This window comes from Bos indicus x Bos taurus, chromosome 1 (genome assembly GCF_003369695.1).
Source record: "Bos indicus x Bos taurus breed Angus x Brahman F1 hybrid chromosome 1, Bos_hybrid_MaternalHap_v2.0, whole genome shotgun sequence".
Lineage (NCBI taxonomy): Eukaryota > Metazoa > Chordata > Mammalia > Artiodactyla > Bovidae > Bos > Bos indicus x Bos taurus.
This window is the reverse complement of record NC_040076.1, coordinates 53614168-53626600: the sequence shown is the minus strand read 5'-3', so window position 1 is coordinate 53626600 and position 12433 is coordinate 53614168. Positions and strand designations below refer to the sequence as shown.

Genomic DNA, 12433 nt, shown 5'->3' with positions numbered 1-12433 from the left:
TATTTATCTCTTAGGGAGTTTGGGTACAAAATGGTTTAAGCCAATGGAAAATGTGGGTTTGTCTCTATTTTCTGGGGGAATTTTATTAAATTGAATTTTGTCTACCTAAATTACTTAAAATCAAGTGATGGCTGTTTCCCATCCTAGTGTATTTTTTAAATGAACATTTCAATGTACTATTTTTAGATATATCTTACCAGGAATAGATATAATATAAATATTTATTTTATTCCTTAAAAGATACTTAAGGAGGCTTGAACCTTTGCCATGTGTTACACAGGGCTCTGATAAACTGTTAAATCTGGTGTTTGGTATCTACAGTAAGGACAGATTTAATTTTCCATGGCTTTATCCCTTAGGCTTAACTTTCTCTCCATTTGCCTTATTTACTTGCATATTATTTTCCTCACAGGTTCTCTAGTGGCAAAAGTTTTATGTAAGAATATGTGAAGTTCTATCCTTGTTATCTCACCACTTGTGGGGTCACCCTTACTTTATTTCTTCCCTGAAAGGCACTCTATCTCTAATGGCAGTATCAGAACAAATTAAAAGCTGGGAATGACCCTATGTGACCAGAATAGAAATGTTTAAAATATATTGTTTAAATACTCTGTCCACTTGACCACCCAAGCTCCAGTATACTTCTAGAAATGAACACTGGATATTATTTGTAAGAATACATACCTATACATCAGTCATTTCTCTGTGCTTTTATTGCAAACACAAAAAAGAACATTGGATTTTAGCTGTATGAATTGACTTATAATTACTGGAGCTTCTTTACCCCAATGTCTCTGACAAGTTAGAAAAGGGACTGAGGGGAATTTTTAATCCCTTAATCATATTCTGTTCAGTATGTTTATCAATAATTTAGATAAAAAGCAATTTTGAGTTTATAATTGACCCTTAACTAGGAGGAATATCTTATATCAGGCACAATATGAATTGAAGTACAAACGATAAATGTAGTATAAATACTTACAGTCCTGAATTTAGATTTTTAAAATCTATTTGTGTTAATATATTAATACTAGACTGGATACTCATTTACATGAAAAAACTAGGTATTTTCATTGACCACAAGCCTGATACAAGCTGATAGGATGATGGGGTTGCTGAAGATGTTTATGGAACTTAGTGGACAGAACAAGATGTTAATAAACTGTGTCCTGCTGACACCATGTCTGGAGGGTCATGTTCAGACAAGGATGCTTTAGAAGGGAAGGGGACTTCCTGGCTCACAGTAAGGTAACTATCCGGTAGGGGCTAACTAATGGAATTGAGCATCATGTTGTGAATGAGAGAAGAGTAAGTGAAAACTTGAAAGGCTGCCTTGTGATGGTTGGAATTCTAGACGGCAGAACTTGAATGGCTGTATAGCACTAGAAGACTAGCTCAGCATGAGAGTGTTGTGCTGTTTTTTTGCAGAGACACACAGATTACCTTTTCCCATTGATATTTAAGATAAGGGTACTCAGAGAAGTCACAGAGCAGGGCACCATACAGCATGCTCGCTGTCACTTTTGTCTCAGTGTTTTCTCCGTGGCTGGGGTGTTCTGAGAACTGAAGCAACAGCCCAGTGTTGCTCAGGTTATACCTGAGCTCTATTGAGCTGACTTGGCCATGTATATTTAGTATTTGCTTCATGAAGGGTGGATTTTCCACCATCAAATTCAAAGCTTCCTTATTGGACAGAGTCTAGGGACAAGACAAGAGTTTGGGAAGGTTTGATCCCTCACATAGCTTCCTTTGATTGAACCAGTCCCTGGTCCAGTTAGCAGGTTTGATGTCCAGAATACTAAATCCAGTATGTCCAGGATGGGAAGTTTAGTTTCTCCAGACACATGACATAAAGTGTAATATACCAACTCAGAGTTGTGAGTGTGCCATGAAATTAATGAAGCAGTTAAAGGCACTCTCAGTCAAGATGAGGACAAATTTGTCCCTAAAAGAGCCTAGATTGTAGAAAGAATTATTGTTTAGGTAAGAGTTTCAGCTAGGTGATTTCTTTACATCTTTCAATGTAAAGATTTTAGAAGTCTTGGGATCTTAAATATTGTTTATCTATATAATACAGACAGGCTAATACATGGCTGTATTATTTGATCTTCAGCAACAGACATTACTGGTTTCCTTTGGCTTTGGATTCTTTAGGTTTAGTAGAGAAATAACTCTGATTTATGCAGGCGTTAAATCTCTGCACATTAGGACTAAGGACGGACACTTTTGAAAGCTCCTTAAGGGAGATAGAGCCAAAGTATCTGTTTGAAGATCTCCATTCCTCATTATCACTGCTTTGCTGTGGATTCATAGCACTGAAAGGAGCCCAAATGGTATAGAGTTGGAGTCCCCCATTTTCATAGGAGCAGCATGATCCTTTTAAAGATATTCAGGGACATTGAGTTTATGGTCTGCTGTTGAATATCCTGCAACGCTGTGCTTCTGGGACAGTCTTCATTTTTTAGGGATATTACCCAACTGCTCACCTCCCACCCACTGGGACAGACTAATAATGTTTTAAATGTGTCTCTTTTGTAAATTGTGCATCTTATGTATTCCTTCATGAGTTTGTATTATCTTAAATCATTTAATCTTTCAATATCTGAAAGTAGTTGAAAGCAAAATGTGGATCAGTGACACTTTGAGTTTTGATTTTGCCTTTTACTAGTTGTGGACCTTCAGCAATTGCTTAAACCTGACACTTCTCCACTGTGTATTGAAAATTCCCCTCTCCCTCAGGGTGGTTGAAAGGATTAAAATAAAAATATGTTTATTTTAAACATAATGCTCAGCATAGTTCCCACACATTTGTGAATAGAGATTCATGGAATGAGGGGTTTTGGGTGACTACTTTAGACAGAAAATTAGGGAAGTTACTTTTTAAAATAAAGAACTTTTGAGCAGACAGCTGAACAAACTGAGAAAGTGAATGTATCTAACGCTGTATAAGCAAATCACCTGCAGATTGAGTGACTTAATAATAAAGCAGCCATCTGTTATTGCTCATTGTCTGTGGGTCAGTAATTTGATGGTGGTTTTGTAGGGTAGCTTTGTTTTGGGATCTCCCATGAAGTTGACAAGAGATTTTGGGCAGGGCTGCTTTGGAGCTTGATGGGTAGCACACTTCCATCTGGCTGACTCCCACGGCTGGCTGGCACTTTGGTTCCTCTTTATCTCGACCACTACACAGGACTGCCTGAGTATTTGTACAGGGATTGGTTTTCACTGGAGTGTGCAATTCAAGAGAACAGAGTAGAAACTGCAGTCGTTTCAATGCTAGGCTCGAGAGTCATATACCATCACTTCTTCAATATTTTGGTCACACAGATTCAATGTGGGAGGGGACTACACAAAGGCATGAACACCAGGAAGTAAGAACCATTAGAGGACATCTTGGAGGTTGGATTCCACTATGAATTGTATAAGAATTTTATGGGATGATGTTTCCAGGAAGAGAAGAACAGCTCGTAGAAGCAGCGGGGAAAGGATAGTAGAGCTAGAGCATGGTGATTGAAAAGAGGCGAGGAAGATGATGACAGGTTCTGCAGGGCTTGACCAAAATGGTAATAAGAGGAATTTGTATTGAAAATGTAAAGTCTTTTGAGAAGAGTGACATTACTTAATTTATTATTTTATAGGATTACTGTGGCTGCTTAGTGGAAAATTGATTTTATGGGGCAAGAAGGGAGGAAGGGAAATTAGTAGAATACCATTACTGTATTCTAGGTGAGAAATTACAGTGGCTTGAGCTGAGGTGGTAATGGTAGTAGTAATGAAACATGTTTAGATTACATGTGTTTAGATTATCTTTAGATTGTAAAGATAAGAGTCCACAGACCTCCTGACAGATTGGATGTGACATGAAGACAAGGAGCCATGAAAGCCTTCTAATGATATGGGAGGTGCGTGTGTGGGGGTCAAGGAGAATGGTGATGAGGTTCTTTCCACTTGTACTGGACATACTAAGTTTGAAAAGTCTATCTGACACCCAGGTCTCGCTGTCAACATCATACAAGCCAGAAAATTCTTGATCATGCCTCATTAGATGTTTTGATAAATAATGTAGGACTATAACTATTTTATAGTGTGACTAATCAGGCAAACTTGTACTTAAAAAGAAAATAACTATGATTGTGAGTACTATAATGTTGTGATTCATAACTGTGGGCTGATTTTTTTCTGCATAATTAGAAGTTTAGAACTTAAAAAAAAAAAAGAACTTTAATTTTCTTGTTGTCTGTTTTTTCAACTTAAAATTTAAAAAATACTTTGTTTTATATTAGCCAACATGTTTTGGACCAATTTTGTAAGTATGAGCATTAAAAACCAATGAAAATTTAAATTTTGCAGGTGATCCTGATTAAAACAAAGTGCTGTATTATGCTACAGTCTATAGTTTTGCCACATAAAGTCTTAAAAATTACTCAATATTTTTTCATTTTTTGATTTCTCTTTAGGGGTTTATTTCTCTCTAGGAGATGTGGTTCCATTTTGCTCCTAAAATAGTAAAATTTATTAATTAAAACTCAAACAGGGGCTTCCCTGGGGTAAGAATTTGCCTGTCAGTGCAGGGTCACGTGTTCGATTCCTGATCAGGGGAGATCACACAGGCCGCAAGGCAACTAGGCCCATGTGTCACACTACTGAGCCCACATGCCACTTGCCGCACCTAGAGAAAGCCCGTGCATAGCAACAAAGACCCGCCACAGCAAAAAATTTAAATTAAAAAAAAAAAACAAAACCCTTAAACAGTACAGAGTTCGATACTGGAGAAGATCAAATAACTAAAAGCTCCCTTTACCACTTGTCATTCACTCTGTGCTCTAGCAATCTGTAATCTCCCCAAAGGAGAATCTCTGCCTGGAGTTTAATAAATACCCTCCCAGATTGTCTTCTGCATATTTACATACACATAAACCACACACACAATTTTTAAACATAAAATTATATGTAACTTTTTTTTTAATTTACGAAAGTTCTCTTGGAAATCTTTCTTTGGCACTGTTAGATGCACGGTATAGTACTCTGTGGTTTAACTACTTATTGATACATAGTTAGGTTTTATGGTTTTCACTGTGTGTGTTTGTTAGTTGCTCAGTTGTGTCTGACTCTTTGTGACCCCATGGACTGTAGCCTGTCAGGCTCCTCTGTGCCTGGGATTCTCCAGGCAAGAATACCGGAGTGGATTGCCATTCTCTTCTCCAGGGAATCTTCCCGACCCGTGGATCAAACCTGGATCTCATGCACTGCACGCAGGTTCTTTACCATATAAGCCACCAGACAGTAAAACACCATTTTCCTTGTTACAGTGCTAAACTGGATATGCTTGGGCATTATTTGACATGTGCATATTTATGCTCAAATATGATTATTTCTGTAGAATGGATTACAGAAGTAAATTATGAGTCAGAAGATAGATACACTGTTTTTTTTTTTAAACTTTACAAAATTGTATTAGTTTTGCCAAATATCAAAATGAGTCCGCCACAGGTATACATGTGTTCCCTATCCTGAACTCTCCTCCCTCCTCCCTCCCCATACCATCCCTCTGGGTCGTCCCAGTGCACTAGCCCCAAGCATCCAGTATCATGCATTGAACCTGGACTGGCAACTCGTTTCATACATGATATTTTACATGTTTCAATGCCATTCTCCCAAATCTCCCCGCCCTCTCCCTCTCCCACAGAGTCCATAAGACTGTTCTATACATCAGTGTCTCTTTTGCTGTCTCATATACAGGGTTATTGTTACCATCTTTCTAAATTCCATATATATGCGTTAGTATACTGTATTGGTGTTTTTCTTTCTGGCTTACTTCACTCTGTATAATAGGCTCCAGTTTCATCCACCTCATTAGAACTGCTTCAAATGTATTCTTTCTAATGGCTGAGTAATACTCCATTGTGTATATGTACCACGGCTTTCTTATCCATTCATCTGCTGATGGACATCTAGGTTGCTTCCATGTCCTGGCTATTATAAACAGTGCTGTGGTGAACACTGGGGTACACGTGTCTCTTTCCCTTCTGGTTTCCTCAGTGTGTTTGCCCAGCAGTGGAATTGCTGGATCATAAGGCAGTTCTATTTCCAGTTTTTTAAGGAATCTCCACACTGTTCTCCATAGTGGCTGTACTAGTTTGCATTCCCACCAACAGTGTAAGAGGGTTCCCTTTTCTCCACACCCTCTCCAGCATTTATTACTTATAGACTTTTGGATCGCAGCCATTCTGACTGGCGTGAAGTGGTACCTCATAGTGGTTTTGATTTGCATTTCTCTGATAATGAGTGATGTTGAGCATCTTTTCATGTGTTTGTTAGCCATCTGTATGTCTTCTTTGGAGAAATGTCTATTTAGTTCTTTGGCCCATTTTTTGATTGGGTCATTTATTTTTCTGGAATTGAGCTGTAAGAGTTGCTTGTATATTTTTGAGATTAGTTGTTTGTCAGTTGCTTCATTTGCTATTATTTTCTCCCATTCTGAAGGCTGTCTTTTCACCTTGCTGATAGTTTGCTTTGATGTGCAGAAGCTTTTAAGGTTAATTAGGTCCCATTTGTTTATTTTTGTTTTTATTTCCAATATTCTGGGAGGTGGGTCATAGAGGATCCTGCTGTGATGTATGTCAGAGAGTGTTTTGCCTATGTTCTCCTCTAGGAGTTTTATAGTTTCTGGTCTTACGTTTAGATCTTTAATCCATTTTGAGTTTATTTTTGTGTATGGTGTTAGAAAGTGCTCTAGTTTCATTGTTTTACAAGTGGTTGACCAGTTTTCCCAGCACCACTTGTTAAAGAGATTGTCTTTAATCCATGGTATATTCTTGCCTCCTTTGTCAAAGATAAGGTGTCCATATGTGCATGGATTTATCTCTGGGCTTTCTATTTTGTTCCATTGATCTATATTTCTGTCTTTGTGCCAGTACCATACTGTCTTTATGACTGTGGCTTTGTAGTAGAGCCTAAAGTCAGGCAGGATGATTTCTCCAGTTCCATTCTTCTTTCTCAAGATAGCTTTGGCTATTCGAGGTTTTTTGTATTTCCATACAAATTGTGAAATTATTTGTTCTAGCTCTGTGAAGAATACTGTTGGCAGCTTGATAGGGATTGCATTGAATCTATAAATTGCTTTGGGTAGTATACTCATTTTCACTATATTGATTCTTCCAATCCATGAACATGGTATATTTCTCCATCTATTAGTGTCCTCTTTGATTTCTTTCACCAGTGTTTTATAGTTTTCTATATATAGGTCTTTAGTTTCTTTAGGTAGATATATTCCTAAGTATTTTATTCTTTTCATTGCAATGGTGAATGGAATTGTTTCCTTAATTTCTCTTTCTGTTTTCTCATTATTAGTGTATAGGAATGCAAGGGATTTCTGTGTGTTGATTTTATATCCTGCAACTTTACTATATTCATTGATTAGTTCTAGTAATTTTCTGGTGAGTCTTTAGGGTTTTTTAGGTAGAGGATCATGTCATCTGCAAACAGTGAGAGTTTTACTTCTTCTTTTCCAATTTGGATTCCTTTTATTTCTTTTTCTGCTCTGATTGCTGTGGCCAAAACTTCCAAAACTGTGTTGAATAGTAATGGTGAAAGTGGGCACCCTTGTCTTGTTCCTGACTTTAGAGGAAATGCTTTCAATTTTTAACCATTGTCCCTCAATACTTTTCACTGACCTTATGTTTTTAAGCTCTATTAGAAAGAAAATATTCAATAAATTGATTTATATAAAAAGTGGACATAAGCAAAACAATTGAATGCAATTTCATTGATGGAAGAAAGTAGGGATGTAGAAGGTGAAATGTGTGAGGAAGAGTGGAAACCTAAAATGAGGCAGAATTAGGCAAGGAGAGAAGGCAGAAACAAAGTGAAAACAGAGACCACAACATCCAGTGTGGGCAGAGGTCAAGTATATTCAGAGTTTGGGAGATGGTGTTGAAACCAATCTAACCACTGAGAAACTAGAAGCCCAGTTCTAGAAGGGACACCATTCCCTTGCAGGGAATGTTGCAAGGCTGAGGAGTAGAACTGGATGGATTCTCTTCTTTTTCCTCCAGTATTACTCTGATTCTCAGAAGCATGATTCTCAGAAGCATTTTTATCTTCAAGAGACCACGAGTAGAAAAAAATAATGCGTGAGGCTGATGGGGGCTTCTGATTATGGATGGGGATTTGAACAAAGATGCATTCTTTTATGAAAACAGGCAGATTTACTACACTAGATTTACAAAATCACATATATTTCGTAGCTTTCTTTAACTGCTGTGAGCAGTGTGTGTGTGTTTGTGTGTGTGTGTGTGTGTGTTGGTCACTCAGTCATGTCTGACTCTTTGTGACCCCATGCATTGCAGCCTACCAGGCTCCTCTGTCCATGGAATAATAAAATTCAAACCATCATCTGAGATGTACACATTATCTGAGACCAGGTTATCTCAATGACCCACTCCATGAAGAGAGAGCATTTTTTTGTTTTTATTGTTTAAAATTAAGCACTAATGCACAGTTGGCACCTTTTATGCCACCTATGTTTTCTTGTCTGTAAACATGTAGTCTCTAAAAATGCTTGAGTAGTGTAATTCACATCATCTTTGAAGGATTACCTCATTGTTCAGTTTCTCCTTAATTTCATTTTGACTTTTTAAATAAAGATTTGATTTAAGTGATTCAAATAAAAATAATTGTGTGATTAATATGTGATTTTGTTTTAAAAGCAAATGATAATTCCAGTGTATAGTGGTCAATGATTTCTTACTTTAAAACTTAGGTTTTGTTGTTCCCTAAATGTAACAGAGACTGATTTGAAATATACCTTGGTTATGATTTAAATGAACCATGTTTATTGTAAAAGAAAATCAAGGGAACAAATTGAGAATTGCTTTATCTTAGATTTTTATGAGTGTTCCTTTCTTGTACTGACTGTGTAAATCTTCTTGGAAAATGAACATTGAAGTCAGAGGTAAAGATACATAGTTATTATAACTTGAATTATTCATTAAACCATTGCAGTAGATGAATTTAGGATGTCATTTAGTGAGGTTTTTTGTTTTTATTAATTTTTTTAGCATTAAGCCTTTTTGTAGGTAATTAGGCACACTTCCACAAGTTTTTCAGATTTTTAAAAGATCACTACTCATTTTATTTCATATTCCCAATGTATATTATCTCTAAGTGAGTGAAGTCGCTCAGTCGTGTCTGACTCTTTGCGACCCTGTGGACTGTAGCCCACCAGGCTCCTCCGTCCATGGGATTCTCCAGGCAAGAATACTGGAATGGGTTGCCATTTCCTTCTCCATATTATCTCTAAAATACATACTAATATTTCCTCTATACCATATATCTAATAGACACAACTTATAAGGTATTTATTAGGTAAAACACATTCTACTAAGTCAATTTACTATGAAGCAGCATTATTCTAAGTTCTTTAGCTATGCTGATATCTTTAATTCTCTTAGCAGTCTTGTGAGACAGACATCACTGTTTTTATCTCAATTTACAGATAAGGAAATGGAATCACAGAAAATGAAGTCATTTGCCCAGTCTTTTGTAATTTGTACTCCTAGTAAGGGACAAACAAAGGCTTTTAACCCAGATAGAAGGGGCTCCAAGTAGCCCAAATCTTGATTAATCATGATGGTGTTCTGTCCAGAGTATATCTGTACAGCTTCTGTTGAGATAATGGAAGAGTTTTAAAACAAACAGACTCCAGCTAACAGCCATGTAAATTATGTGTGACCTGTTTGTATTGTGAAGAATTTGCACTACTGCTTACACTGTTTAAAAACCAGAGCATAGAAAAGCAATTCTAGATCAAGCTGTGATTCAAAAATCATCGATATTAGCCTAGATTCTAAGGATTGGTCAACTTTTTCTATAAAGGGCCTGAGAGTAGGTATCTGGACATATCCAGATACCTAATTTTTTTCCTTTTTTTAAAATCCTTTAAAACGGAAAAAAAAAATTCTTAGATCTTAGGCTATAATAGAAACAAGCTGCTGGCTTAATTTGGCCCATGAGCAATATTTTGCCTATCCCTGGCATAGACTCATTGGGCGTATATATATTAATAAATTTAGACTCTCTCCTCTGCATGAACAAATTTCTCTTTTACATGTCTAAAATGTTTTGGCTTCAAAAGATGTTCTAGAATTCTCCCTCTACCTCTCACTGCCTATCTAAAACTTGCCTTATCAGAGAATGGTAAGCTTCCAAGTCTACATGGATATGAGAGGCAAAAGTTATAGAATGAAGTATACAGAGCTTTGAGTATTCTCAGACCAAATATTGATCTGGAGTTTTTCTCTCTATGATGATTTAAACCAGCATTTAAAATCCTTATTCCAGGAATCCTCTATTATAGAAAAACATAGCTTCAACTGCTTTCAGAGAAACTCTGATTCTGCAGAGCCTTTCTCATCTCTATTTTGCTCACTTTGAGTGAGGAAAAGATATATATACATTTCTTTCTCTGTGATTGTTCTGGAGTATCTTTGCTTTCAGTAAAACCCTGAACCTTGAAAACAGGCTTCTTGAGCAATAAATTAGAAAAATGTGTTAGTAATTTAAAATGATACATTAATGTGTGTTTTTGAGCATTTCAGTTAGAGATAATTGTTTACAGAGAGGGAGAAACAGTTTACCCAGTATCAATGATGGTCTGGGTAAGAAGGATGGGTATATTAACCAGAAACTTTGATAATGAAGCAGTTCAATAGAAAATTTTCTTTTTAAGAAAAGTATCACATTTTACATGTTTAAGTGAATATTTGTGTGGGCAGAGATTTTCCTGTCTCTCTCCTGAAGTTTCCCTACAGAAACAAAATTGCTCAGTATTACAAAGCAAGGAATTTTTCTTAGTTATAAACTTTGCTGATTTAACAGCTGAATGTAACTTACTTGATGAATTTTTCTGAATAATAATGTATCTCTGGAGTATATAGTCTTCTTAGGGAATATTTTTGCATTGTGAACTTTAAAATGATAATCTGACTTGATTATGTTCTTTCCTATTTTGTTTCAGAAAGTATCTGTATGTCACATCTTCTTTTAAAGGAGCATTTAAATGTGAAGTTAAAAAGGCAGAAGAAGCAGTAAAGAGAGGTATGTAATTACTTGTGGCCTGTATCATTATTGTTATATGGCCTACATCATTATTGTCTGTTTAATCAGCAAACATTCATTGAGCAATTATTCTGAGACATAGGCTGTACTGTGTGGATCACAACAAACTAGAAAATTCTTAAAGAGATGGTAAAGCCAGACCACCTGACCGGCCTCCTGAGAAATCTGTATGCAGGTCAGGAAGCAACAGTTAGAACTGGACATGGAACAACAGACTGGTTCCAAATCCAGAAAGGAATATGTCAAGGCTGTATATTGTCACCCTGCTTATTTAACTTATATGCAGAGTAAATCATGAGAAACGCTGGACTGGAAGAAGCACAAGCTGGAATCAAGATTGCCGGGAGAAAGATCAAAAACCTCAGATATGCAGATGATACCACCCTTATGGCAGACAGCTAAGAAGAGCTAAAGAGCCTCTTGATGAAAGTGAAAGAGGAGAGTGAAAAAGTTGGCTTAAAGCTCAACATTCAGAAAACAAAGATCATGGCATCTGGTCCCATCACTTCATGGCAAATAGATGGGGAAACAGTGGAAACAGTTCAGTTCAGTCACTCTGTCGTGTCCAACTCTTTTTGACCCCATGAACCACAGCACCCCAGGCCTCCCTGTCCATCACTAACTCCAGGAGTCCACCCAAACCCATGTCCATAAAGTCGGTGATGCCATCCAACAATCTCATCCTCTGTCGTCCCCTTCTCCTCCTGCCTTCAATCTTTCCCAGCATCAGGGTCTTTTCAAATGAGTCAGCTCTTGGCATCAGGTGGCCAAAGTACTGGAGTTTCAGCTTCAACATCAGTCCTTCCAATGAACACCCAGGACTGATCTCCTTTAGAATGGACTGATTGGATCTCCTTGCAGTCCAAGGGACTCTCAAGAATCTTCCCCAGCACCACAGTTCAAAAGCATCAATTCTTCGGTGCTCAGCTTTCTTTATAGTCAATCTCTCACATCCATACATGACCACTGGAAAAACAGTGGCTGACTTTATTTTGGGGGGCTCCAAAATCACTGCAGGTAGTGACTGCAGCCTTGAAATTAAAAGACACTTGCTCCTTGGAAAAAAAGTTATGACCAACCTAGACAGCATATTAAAAAACAGAGACTTGACTTTGCCAACAAAGGTATGTCTGGTCAAAGCTATGGTTTTTCTGGTAGTCATGTATGAATGTGAGAGTTGGACTGTAAAGAAAGCTGAGCCCTGAAAAATTGATGCTTTTGAACTGTGGTGTTGGAGAAGACTCTTGAGAGTCTACTGGACTGCAAAGAGATCTAACCAGTCCATCCTAAAGGAAATCAGTCCTGAATATTCACT

General features: G+C 37.2%; 1 protein-coding gene across 1 annotated transcript in view; it reads left to right on the top strand.

The window, feature by feature from the left end:
* MORC1 (MORC family CW-type zinc finger 1) overlaps positions 1-12433 on the top strand; it is a 151708-nt gene that overhangs the window by 35480 nt on the left and 103795 nt on the right. The window contains 1 exon segment of the mRNA XM_027550561.1: positions 11018-11097. Coding sequence (XP_027406362.1) covers positions 11018-11097 — 80 coding nt within the window.